General features: G+C 46.9%; 1 protein-coding gene across 4 annotated transcripts in view; it reads left to right on the top strand.

Moving 5' to 3' along the window:
• Positions 1 to 1,447: 1,447 nt before the first annotated feature.
• The window catches only part of ATG16L1 (autophagy related 16 like 1), a 46,667-nt gene continuing 35,977 nt past the window's right edge, over positions 1,448 to 12,137 (top strand). For 3 of the 4 annotated variants that reach the window (XM_030870375.2, XM_030870287.2, XM_060301726.1), the window contains exons 1-5: positions 1,448 to 1,729; positions 5,547 to 5,640; positions 9,892 to 9,997; positions 10,709 to 10,782; positions 11,644 to 11,895. In XM_030870375.2, the coding sequence (XP_030726235.1) occupies positions 1,615 to 1,729; positions 5,547 to 5,640; positions 9,892 to 9,997; positions 10,709 to 10,782; positions 11,644 to 11,895 (641 nt within the window). In that variant the 5' untranslated portion in view covers positions 1,448 to 1,614. Of the gene's footprint in view, positions 1,730 to 4,915; positions 5,158 to 5,546; positions 5,641 to 9,891; positions 9,998 to 10,708; positions 10,783 to 11,643; positions 11,896 to 12,137 lie in introns of all 4 variants that reach the window. The other variant, XM_060301727.1, reaches the window with a different exon arrangement.

Genomic DNA, 12,137 nt, shown 5'->3' with positions numbered 1-12,137 from the left:
AATAGATATTTCCCAACTCTCCATTATTTCTAACAATGCTGTGACAGTTTTCTCTGGGCCTTTGTCCAAATATTTGTTGACATACATTCCTGTAAGGGGAATTGCTGGTTCTGCAAATTTGTTAACATGGTTTAATCATAATCTTGTCTGGGAAATCAGCATATTCAACTGTCAAGATTTGATTCTAGGCTCTTTTGAGGTTGGTACCACTGTTACATTTAGAGGCATTCTTCGTGACTTTCAGAACCTGCTTCTTCATTTGCTTCAGTGTGTGAGGAAGTCCCTTTTATTTCTGATCCCCATGGGTCTTTCCCACAAATTCAGATCACTCAGTACTGGCTGCTGACAAAATATGTTTACAGGTCTAGAATCCTAACTGTCCTACTCCTGGGTTCCACAGGAGAGGAAAGGCCTTCTTCTCTGTCTGTGAAGGATCTTCCTCTGGACTTTAGACACATTGAAAGAGAAGGCAGATTCTGACATTCCTTTCTTCTCTTCTGCCTCCTGTTTTGTCCGGCTCCATTTTCATGCAATAAATTTACTAACTTGTTAAATGCAGATGGAACTCAGATGATTCTACTACAGACCAAGGTTTCCCATTCTACTGAGTTGATAGATGTCATCTTCTCCCGAGTCTGTCTTTCATCTTCTGCTTTCATCTACTGGCAAACTGTCCTTTTTCTCTTTCAAAATCCTGTTTGTATCCTAACCCTTAAATGACCTTCTAAGGACCCATTTACTTTTAGGTCATAGATAATTTCTAGGCTTCTAATGATTTACATAGCTAATCTATTCGCATTTTCTTTAGCGGTTCTTTGCATTCCATTTCTTTATTGCAAAAAAAACCCTTTTCGAAGGTCAATGGGTTGCTCTTGCTTAAAGCAACCAATCTTTGGTTAGGACTTCGACGGATACCAAGTGTCCAGGTAAGGTTAGTCTTACTATGTACAGGCGCAGTGTGAATTGCATTATACAGTTTATTACTTTTAATCCTCACGACAATCCTGTGGGATAGGTATCATCCCTTCCGGTTTAGGGATCTTCCCCATTTTACAGATTAGGAAACTGAGGCTTAGAAATGCTGTCTCTCATCTATAGTCACACAGCTCCCATATGAGGAGTTTACTTCTGCTTGCAAACTGACATGAAGAAAAGGGAGGCAGGCTAAGAAAGAAAATATAAAACGGGGAAGAGCAAGCAAAGGAAACAGCAAGTGGGCGGAAGCCTCCCTTTTGCCTTTTCCTTTCTCCGCCCCCGACCCCGCAAGGCCGAGCCTCCAACGTGGCCCGCACGCCTCCTAGCGGCCGCATCTCTGCGGCCGGCACTTCCGGCCTCGGGATGCTATCATCAGCCAGCGCCCTGAGTCGGCGCCGGACATGTCCGTGCGTGTGGCGTAAGACGTCGGATGAGGAGGCGGGCTTTCTGGCTCTGTCCGAAGCCATTTCCGTCAGGAGCCGGAAGTCCGTCCTGGATTGCATCGGGGGAGGCCTGTTCGTGGACCTGAAACCTGGGGCTGCTGGTCCTCCCGCGCCCGCAGGTTGCCTCATGGTGCGGGCCGCGGCAGCCAGCCCCCGTGCGGATTGGCGGCGCTAAGGCGCCGGGGCAGCGCACGACATGTCGTCGGGCCTCCGCGCCTCCGTCTTCCCCCGCTGGAAGCGCCACATCTCGGAGGAGTTGAGGCGCCGGGACCGGCTGCAGAGGCAGGCGTTCGAAGAGATCATCCTGCAGTGTGAGCGGCTGGCGGGTCCCGGGAGCGGGCGGGCGGGCGGGTGGTCCCAGCCGAGGCATGCGGGGCGCCAGCGGGAACCCGAGGCCGAGCCCCCCGCGCCGCCCGCGCGCCTTGAGGCCGCCCCGGGTACCCAGCGCCTTGGACCCCCAAACGCCTTTTTAGATCTTTTCCTCTTTCACTTTATTCTTGGGTGTGACTGTGCTGGGTTTTCCTCCTCAATTGGGTATCCTTCACGGGCAGGCACCGTTCATGTCTGTGTTTGTGAATCCCAGCAGCTCACATAATGCTTGTGTTACTTAAATAGGCCGGTTCCAGAAACATCCTGTTTCGGGCATCGTGTTGTTACTGACACGGGCACTGACTTTAAGCAGTAACTCGCTCCGTTACCGTCGTCTTCAGAGTGTAGCGAAATGTTTGCCTTTCATTCCTGAAGATCTGTTGTTCTTCCTGCACTTTGGTGTGCTTTGACTGTTACATATTACACATCTTGAGTCTTAACGTACTTTTTAGTTGGGACATCACAGTCTTTACTGTCGTTGAAAACTTCAGTGTGAAAGAGGTGGCCCACACCCACCCCCGCTGCTGCAATTTGAGTACAAAAATGTTTGTGCCCTTAGATGCCTTCTAAAGAGCATTTCCTTGCCCCTCCGCCCTATTTTACCATAACTGACGACATATTTGGGGGAAGAAACGGGACACTCTTCGGACCTCTGGTTCTGTCTACCCCTTGAAGTAAGCCTGCAGATCTCAAATCATGTTGATGATGCAGTTCAGTGTAATGGTGGGTGCCCTTTATTGAATTCTGATTGTGCTAAATTTATGGTTCCTGAACTTACCGGCACATTAGAATCAGGTGGGGATCTTTTAAAAATTATAAAGCCCAGGCCACATCCCAGACCAACGAAACCCCAGTAGTAGAGGTGGGACCCAGGTGTCAGTATTTCTTGGTGATCCCCAAGTAATTCTAAGGTAGAGACAAGCTTGAGTGCTGTCGTAAATATTTGGCATGTGTCATTTCACTTTATCTTTCCGAAAATTCTATGAAGCAAGTCCTGTTGCCCTTTATACAAATGAGAAAATTGAGACTGAGAGAGATTAGGTCATTTCTCTGGGGAGGTACAGCAGATTAATGATAGGGCCTGGATCTGGACACAGACTTGATGGCTCCTGACTTTTTTGCACTTTTGCCTTTCTCATTGGGTCCCCCAAGAAACGGCCGTCTTGCTTTTGCTGAGTCCATCCTCTTAACTAAAATGGGGAGAAAAGGGAGATGATGAATGTGCCACTCCTGTGCTGATTCCTTACACTCTTAAGAGGCTGGCAGCCCAGTGCTCTTTCAGAAAGCCAGAAGCACAGGAAACTCCTTGCTGAAACGATTCCTCATGGGTTACATAAATTCAGGTCATCGGGTATTTCATCATATGCTTATTCTTTAAAAGCTAATACACTGAAGGTCAAATTGGGTTGGAGGTCTGACGACACTCCCCTTACCAGCCTCACTTACCTGAGTCTGGTTTGCTGCATCTATAAAATAGGCGTGAAGCTCGCCTTGCCTATTTCATAAACACAGTGCTGTGCGTATAAGTGCTTTGAAAGCCATCTACGTAACTGTCTATAAATGGAAGGTGCTTGTAATCACATTGACACAATTGAGTGTTTTTCTGCGCTTTGAAAATGGACATCTTGAAGGGGTGGAGGATGTTGAAGGAAAGTCAGAAAGACAGGTCAGTCCTGGAGAGGGAACACGTCTTTAAAACAGCTATAGTGAGTAATGCATGCCTGGGAGCTAGGAGAGGAGGCTGGGGGCGGGGGGTGGGCAAGAGGGCAAGACAACCTTGGCCTGTTAAAATCTGCAGTTGAGGCAGGGGACTGAATTTGGGAGGTCACTTCTAGATGGTGGAACAGCCTCACTCTTCATTCCTAGCCTCCCAAAGCAGTCAACCAGAGTTTCCCGTTCAGTCCTGCCTCTGAGCCTGAAGAGAAAGATGAAAAGAGGCTCTGGGGACAGCAGGTGGCCTTTGAGTGAGAGGAACTTTTAGGAAGGATCCCTCTTGAATACCTCATGTCTTTGATATCACAGGGCACCTAGCTGTAACATTTTGAAGATCTTATTAGAGCCCTTTGACACTGGTGAACGTTCAAGTTTGGAATCACTTCCCTGTTCTCTTGAGCTAATTTATTAAATTAATACTGATGAAGATAGTGTTTCTGTTTCTGCCCAGGATTTCCATTTTTAGATATCAAGAAGTAGGACTCAACTCTTTAAGAGGAAAGATAAGCTGTTCTGACAGGAATAGTCACTAGCATAAACCCTTCCAGCTTTTGCTGTGAAGCATTGCTAATCTCAGACGTTGGGGATCTGAAAGCCCCCGTCAGGTGTGGCTTTTCTGTAAGTTTCCTGTGGTCACTTTCTTCTGCTTTGTGCACCCCCTTCCACTTCTGATCTCACTGGCCCCCTACATGCATGTCATTTCTTGCCCTGACTTTTCTTTTGAATTTCTGCACTGTGTTCCCTGTCACATTTATTAAGTTCCAAGGACTCGTTTTCTTCCTTGAGCTCTCTGCTCCTGTGTTCTCCGGCATGTTAGGATCTTGCACCCAGTTGGACGAGCAGGGAACCTCAGAATAATCTTTGACTTCTTACTCATTGATATCTGTTCATGTCACTGCCTGCTTTTAAAAATCTGTTGTTTCGCTATTGCCAGTAAGAAGAGGTCTGAATTTCTCATCCTGCCCTCTCATGTGTTGGTGCAAACTTTTATTTCTAGCCATTTACTGAACAGCTCTCTAGACCTTCTGCTTGGACTGTCTGTTGTCTTCACCTGTGAAACCATCTGAGAAAATGAGTAAAAGTTCACTCTTCCTTTTTGTACTTGACCTCCACCCCACCCCCACCCCCATTACACTTTTTTAGCTCCTTGAGGTCAGGGACTCTGGTTTGTATTTGTATCCCTAGTGCCCTGATCTTAGATTAAATATTCCAGGGACTCTCTGGCAGTCCAGTGGTTAAGACTTGGCCTTCCATTGCAGGGGGTGTGGGTTTGATCCCTGGTCAGGGAGCTGAGATCCCGCATGCCTCGCAGCCAAAAATCCAAAACATAAAACAGAAGCAATGTTGTAACAGATTCAATAAAGACTTTTAAAAAATGATCCACATTAAAAAAATCTTTTTAAAAAAAATTCCAGGGCTTCCCTGGTGGCGCAGTGGTTGGGAGTCCGCCTGCCAATGCAGGGGACGTGGGTTCGTGCCCCAGTCCGGGAAGATCCCACATGCCGCGGAGCTGCTGGGCCCATGAGCTATGGCCGCTGGGCCTGCACGTCCGGAACCTGTGCTCCGCGGCGGGAGAGGCCACAACAGTGAGAGGCCCGCGCACCGCAAAAAAAAAAAAAAAGTATCTTCTTTCTAAAAAACTTCCAAATATAATAAGGTAAAGGTTTCCTCTCTTACTTAGAGATGCATAGCACTTCGCTTTTCCATTGTGTTTTGGTATGTTTGTTGCCTCTTTCCCAGGTAGAAACAGGTAGCTGTGGGAGTAGAAAGCATGGGCACGGGGGCGTTTTGGAGGGATTTTTCATAGGTTCCTTTGTCTGGGCTGCCTGTGCTTGGGCCAGGAAGCGTCTAAGGAGCGCATGTGCCTGGAGTTTGGACGATTGCTGTAATCGGTGGTAAAGTACAGTGCCTAGTACTTTGATACCTCATAAAAGTGAAACCTGCCCAGTCATCTTCTGGTTATTTCTTTGGTCCAAATCTTTATAAGATGTTAAGTAGTAATAAAGCATACCTGGGTTGTAATAACTTTTTTTTTTTCTTTGCTAGATAACAAGTTGCTGGAAAAGTCAGATCTTCATTCAGTGCTGGCCCATAAGCTACAAGCTGAAAAGCATGACATACCAAACAGGCATGAGATAAGGTATTCTGAAACGATCCTGTATTATTTGTGTCTCCTGAGATAAGGTATTCTGAAACGATCCTGTATTATTTGTGTCTCCTTTTTAATTGAAATTTGTCTCAGTTCAGTCGTCACTTCCCTGATTTTGAAGCAAACCAAGTACTGTTTGTGTTCCACTTTTTGTCAGTTCCTTTCAAATAAAAACTTCTGAAGCCAAATAACTAACTATTTAAGTTTTTTTTGAAGGTACGTAGCTACCCACCTAGAAGGCTCATCATCAGTGTGATGTGAGCTTGAGAAATTGCTTAAGACGAGTAAGCAGGCCAGCTCCTCCTGTGGCCTGCCAGGGCTCACTTTTTCTGAATAATCAGACAGGTAAGCATTCTTGAGCAGATTGACATAGATCTTGTCAGTACAAGATTGCCTGGCCTGTAAACATCAGCGCTGCAGGTCTATGTGATCCTTTTTAGTTCAGTGTCGTTTCCATGTATCTTAGTGTGCAGTCAAACCAGTGGGTTGCAGAAAGCTTTTTTTTTTTTTTTAAGAAAGATTAGGCAGAAATCTGCATTTTATAGGAAGGCTAAGTATTGCTTCACTAAATATGTGAGTATGTGTTCATGGTGGGGAGTTTAGTATCTTTACTTGGGTCATTCGTGTAAACTATCTCTTTTTGAGGGTCATGGTCCTAAAAAACCTTAAAGCCATACTTCATGCGAGTGGCTTAAATGGAATCATTCTGGAGTCTTACTGTCCTCCTTTTCCATTTGTTCATCACGTTTGCATATTAAATTTTGTGGTTTGTATGGGAACAGTACCCATTATTGTTCTAAAATCTACAAGCTTTTTTGCATATCAGCTAACATTTAGCAATTGTAAAAACAAAGCTGATGGTAATTTAGGATTTTAGGAAAAAGACAGAAATGCTGGGTGTAGCTTGTCATTTACTCCTATAGCCATATTTGCTAATTACTTGCCATCCGTGTTTCCTCATCTGGCGAGGTGGTTCCGTTGTTGCTTAAGAACAATTCAGGAGATCGTGCCTAGCTGTGGTCCTGGGAGGCCTTCTGCAGGATTTAAAATATTAGTTGCTGTGTTCTGGTCAACTTTAGGTGTAGAGAATCCGTTTCGCCCTTTTTCATCTACATTCAGTCAACTGAAACCTTGAAACATTTTATTTCTATCTGGTTAGCCTCATTGGTGACTATATTCCTGCATCCTTTATCTGTCAGCGAAACTCATTTGCTTGGAAAGGTGCAATAAATAAATATACAACATTCTTTTAACTGAGTATCACTGGGGTGGTAATTTAACTGGAAGTCCGTCCTTCCTGCAAACTTGTGTTCAGTCAAGCCTCTTCCTGACTGCCTTGTTTCTATTAATGGTATCCTTATTTTCCACAAGTCAGCTATGATTCCTTTTTCCCTTGGTGTCCTGCCCCTCCCCCTTTGCAGTCAGCCAGGCCTGTTGATTCTTTGCCCGAGTGTCCTGTGCATCTGTCCCTTGGTTTGCATTGTGTGCCACCAGCTTCGTTGCTTCCATTCCTAGACTATGGCAGGGGTCTCGTTCACTGAGTCATTTTGTGACTACAGTGTGGGCCAGGCGTTGGGATACAGAGATGAATAAGCCAAGAGTCCTTGTTCGCAAGGACCTGAGCCTCGTGGGGGAGAGTAGCTCAGTGAGGCGTGTGCTAGTAGGATACAGGTATTCACAGAAGACGGGGATCTCATTGGCTGCTTTCTCTCTCTTCTGGGCTCTCAAGTCCTGCCCATCGCATTCTAATTAATCTTGAAACACACTGTGCTTAAAAAGCTTTATCTCGTCAATTATCTGACTCCTCTCTTAAGTGTTTTAATCCCTTTGCTTACTGAATAAATCAAAGTGAAACTCATCCCTGAGAAATAGTTGATTCCAACAGTTTTCTAAGTATGCCTGCTAGACCACAGCCTCAGAGATTTGTTAGAAATGCAGAATGTTGGGCCTCACCCCAGAGCTCCTGTTTCAGAAACTCTAGGGGTGGCGCCCAGTAGTCTTGTTTTAAGAACCTTTAGGTGATTCTGATGACCTCTAACATATTAGAACCACTGCTTTAGTGGCTACTCAGTCCTTGTGAAGTATCCAAGACACCCGGGACCATGTTAGAAATGCAGATTATTGACCCTTTTCTTCATCGACCTGATGAATCGTTCTGGGATGGGGCCCAAGAATCTGAAACCTACTCTCTAGGTGATTCTTTTTTTTTCTGCCTAGTGAAGCACTGTTATTGGGCTTTTGTAAGAAGTTTGACTTTTATTGTGAATAAAGTTGGAAGTGGTAAAAGGCTTTGAGCAGAGGAATGAGTGCCCTGTATCCTTGCCTTTTCTCAGGATTCTCTTCAGCTCCTTGGAGGAACAGACTAGTTTTATGTTTCGCATATTTCACATTGCTTTGCATTAAAATAAGGGGATTTGATAAAAATTATTTCCTTTCCTTCTAATCCCCATATGCAATCCATCACCCAGGCCTGTTGCTTCTTCTGCCTAATTTAGGGTGGTTTCTTATAAGGTACGTGCCGCTTTCTGGTCTCTTGGCTTCTAGTTCATGGGCCAAGATTGGGGAAGCACTATGTTGCCTCAAAGAATGCAATATTAGTGTTTCTTAGAACGTGTAAGAAAAATGCTTTTAGAGACGGAGGGTAGATTTAGGAGGGAGCGTCATTCTGCTGCCTTTTCCCTCTTTATTTCTTATCGGTCATTGGGAAGAGACAGTGCCCCCACTTCAGATGGTGGCATCCTAGTTTGCCAGCCATCTTCCTTTTCTCCAGCTGTGTGCTTTCCCTGGGGAGTGGTTTCAGCTACTCACTCTAGTCTGATAATTTACACCTGTAGCTCCAGCCAAGACCCCTCTCCTGAATTACAGATCCACAGTTCTGTTCACCTGCTGTTATTTCTGAGATAGTATGCAAACACCTGCAAACTTTCCCAAATTCCATTGACTCGAGGTGGCCTGAGCTCCGTCCATGGCTTTAGATACATCTGTTTGCTGACAGCTTCTATATGTCAGCCTCCAGCTTGGACCTCTTTACTTGAAGTTCAGACTCTTAACAATATGCAATTTCCACTTGACATGCCCACTTGGATGTCCACGGTGAACTCGCTCTTCAGGCCTCCCCCAACCTCTTGCCCCCGTCCTTCTGCCTCAGTAGGTGACGCCTACCTTTAATCAGCCACTCAGGGCAAAAGCCTTGGAGTTGTCCTCGACTCCTGTCTTTCTCTCATTCCCCACAACCAATTCAAAGGCAAGTCTTGCAGTCTCTCCAGAGTGGATCTAGCTAGGATCTGACCACGTCTCACCGCCTCCGCTGCCGTCACCTTGTCCCGATCTGCACTTTCTGAGTCTGGAATATGTAATAGCTTGCTAACTGGTCTCGCTGTTTCTGCCCTTAACCCCTGCAGTGTGCTCTCCACCCAGCAACTGTAGCGATCCTTTCAAAACGTAAGTCGTTCCTCTGCTCAAAACCCTTGGCGGCTTCCAGTCATGCATAGGAAAAGCCACAGTCCTCGGGGGCCTGCGAGGCTCTGAGTGGCCTCCCCGATCCTCCCTGCACCCCCTGCCCTGGGCGCTGCGGTCACACTTGCCCCCAGCCTCTCCAACACTTGCTGTTCCCTCCACTCACAGGGCCCCGCCCCCGGGTCCTCATGGCTTGTTCCTCACTCTTTTCAGTCTTCAGTCAAGTGTCATCTCTCGGGATGCCTTTGATTACCGCACGTGGAACAGGAGCCCTGTCGCTCTGTCCCCTTCTTTACACTGCTTAGTTTTTCTTCACAGCATGTCTGACCACCTGACTCCATCCATCTACTCATTTGTTGTCTGTCTACTCTTAGCCGATTGTGCAGCTTCCTGTTCCCTGCCTTCTCCCCGCTAGGCACCAAAACAGGGCCTAGCACAGAGCCGGCACTCAGATACTTGTCGGGTGAGTGGACCTCGTTGTCTCCTCCCCATTTACCTGAACTTTATTCCGGAACCCATCCTTTATTCCTGACGCAGCTGGTGGTATGGGTTGTGGCTGGTTGGTTTTACCCTGTGTCTCATATCTCTTACTTTCTACTTTAGGTTTGTAGTGACTTATAACTCTGTTGGCCTGGAGAACTGAACTGCTTTCTTGGCTATATTGTCATGTACAGGTTTGAAATTCTAAGGTTATTGTTCCAGTGCCTGATTGAAGGGCTCTGGGGTCTGATTTTTTTTTTTCTCTTGTTTACACGTTCTCTTCATCTGCCTGGTTGGGGCATTTAGTCCTGGACATGATGGTGCATGGAATGATAGTCAGCTGCAAGAAATGGCCCAGCTGAGGATTAAACACCAAGAAGAACTGACTGAATTACACAAGAAACGTGGGGAGGTAAAGATAGCTCCTCTCCTCGTCTGTCTTGGGGGTTGGGGGGTGGGGCAGGCACTCCCACTGGAATTTGCAGCCATCCTGGCTACATACGGCATCACCAGCTCTATCTGTGGGAATGAAACAACAGAAAAGATGTGAGACCTCTGTCAACAGGTGGGCAAGCCATTGAGATAACAACCAGGTTGTCATGCTCCAAGATGGCATGAAAGGTACAAGTGGAGAAACATAAAAAGAAAGAAGCTTACTCCTTGATTGACTGAAAGTCCTAACTAATACCTGCATAAAGCGTGAAACCTGCAATTTCAGAAAAATTCATTAGGAAGAATCAAGTCCTGGGCTGTGTTTACACTGGGTGGTGGTCTAATGGCAAGTTATGAAAAAGTGCAACTTACCATTACTTCAGCTGAATTGATTATCAGCTGAAGAGTCGGAAAAGGTAGCTGGGGTGGAGGGGTAGCCAGGCGTTCTCAGCAGGAACCTGGCGGTCACCTGGAGCGTTGCTCGTCTATCCAAGGCTGCCTTCAACAGGGAAAGCGCACGCTGTGCCCCCGCGCAGCCCCTTCTGCTCTCGGCCACCCAGCTCGTTTCTTCTTGGTGCCTTGGCCCCACCGCACAGGCACCTGTTTTTTCTTTAAAGTAAACCGCAATTATGAGTTTCCAACTGAGGTCCTAAAATCTCTTGTTTATGAAAGTGTTCTTCTTTACCCCCAGTTAGCTCAGTTGGTGATTGACCTGAATAACCAAATGCAGCAAAAGGACAAGGAGATGCAGATGAATGAAGCCAAGTGAGTAGAGAGCACGCTTCCTTCGGGACTGGTCGTGGGATCTCACCGCCTGTTTTACTGTACTCTTGTGAGCGGGGCCAGTGGTGATCGGTGGCAAACAGTAGCCACACTGGGCTCAGCACAAGTTTCGTTTCTGTGCATACATAGCCTGGGGTCCTTTTCTACCCTCTGAGGATGGAAAAGGCAAGAAGAGTGCCCTCCGTCCTCCAGGGCCCCAGCACACCCCTGAGAATTCAGCTTCGCTCTTGGAAGTGTCCCTGAGGCATTCACAGTTCTCCCCATGGCCATTGCCTGGGGGAGCGGGTGTCTTCTGTGGTGGGGATGGGACCAAGATAGCCCAGTGCCCGGCCATTGGGAACGGGGATGAGTTTGTGGGCAGGGTTGTTCTTGATCTGGGAGAAGCCTACCGGTCAAGATAAACAGGGACTCCAAATCCTAGGATCTTTGAGCTGGAGGGGAGCCTGGGTTTCATCTGTGCCTTTTCCCTTACTCCGCAGAGAGGGCTCTCTAGAGGCTTAGAAAGGTGGGGAGCCTGCTCAGGCGTTCACACTCAGTGAGTGATAGAGCTGATGGAATGCACAAGATACCCAGCCTCCTTTTAATCTCCCATTACTACACTATTTCAGCATCAAAAGCTCCCTCTTCCTTCCCATCCTGCTTTTCTAAAAGATACTTTAACTAGTCATTCATAGTCTGGATGAATTTTGCCCTAGGTGTTTCCTCTCCATTAATGGGATTGTCCTGTAAACCCCTGGGGCTGGGCTTGGCCAAGTGAGGTGCCTGCTGTGATGGCTGAGGTCATTGTTGGTGCCCAAGCTCACACAGGTCTTGTGCAGTATCCCTCTCCCGTCGTGTTTTCAGAATTGCAGAATGCTTGCAGACCATCTCTGATCTCGAGACCGAGTGCCTGGAACTACGCACTAAGCTTCAGGACCTTGAAAGAGCCAACCAGACCCTGAAGGATGAATATGATGCCCTGCAGATCACTTTCACTGCCCTGGAGGAGAAACTGAGGAAGACTACTGAGGAGAACCAGGAGCTGGTCACCAGATGGATGGCTGAGAAAGCCCAGGAAGCTAATCGCTTAAATGCGGAGAATGAGAAGGATTCAAGGTGGGAGATGAATCGGCAGTCAGTGATTTCCATTGTTTAATGAAGTCGCACCTAGTTCTTAGAAAAGAAAGAAACCAACCTGGCAGCTCTGACCACAGGGTGGGGGCACCAGGAAGCACTAACAAAATTAGAAATAGTGGTGGTGGGTGTGAAAGAGATTTGCATTTATAAGAACACTTTTACAGCTGAGCAAAGGATTACCTCCCAAAAGGGCTTTGGCCCGTTGCTATTTTTGCCAGCAA

Source organism: Globicephala melas, chromosome 7 (genome assembly GCF_963455315.2).
Source record: "Globicephala melas chromosome 7, mGloMel1.2, whole genome shotgun sequence".
Taxonomy (NCBI): Eukaryota; Metazoa; Chordata; class Mammalia; order Artiodactyla; family Delphinidae; genus Globicephala; species Globicephala melas.
The sequence above is the reverse complement of the archived record's forward strand: the minus strand, read 5'-3'. Positions and strand labels throughout refer to the sequence as shown.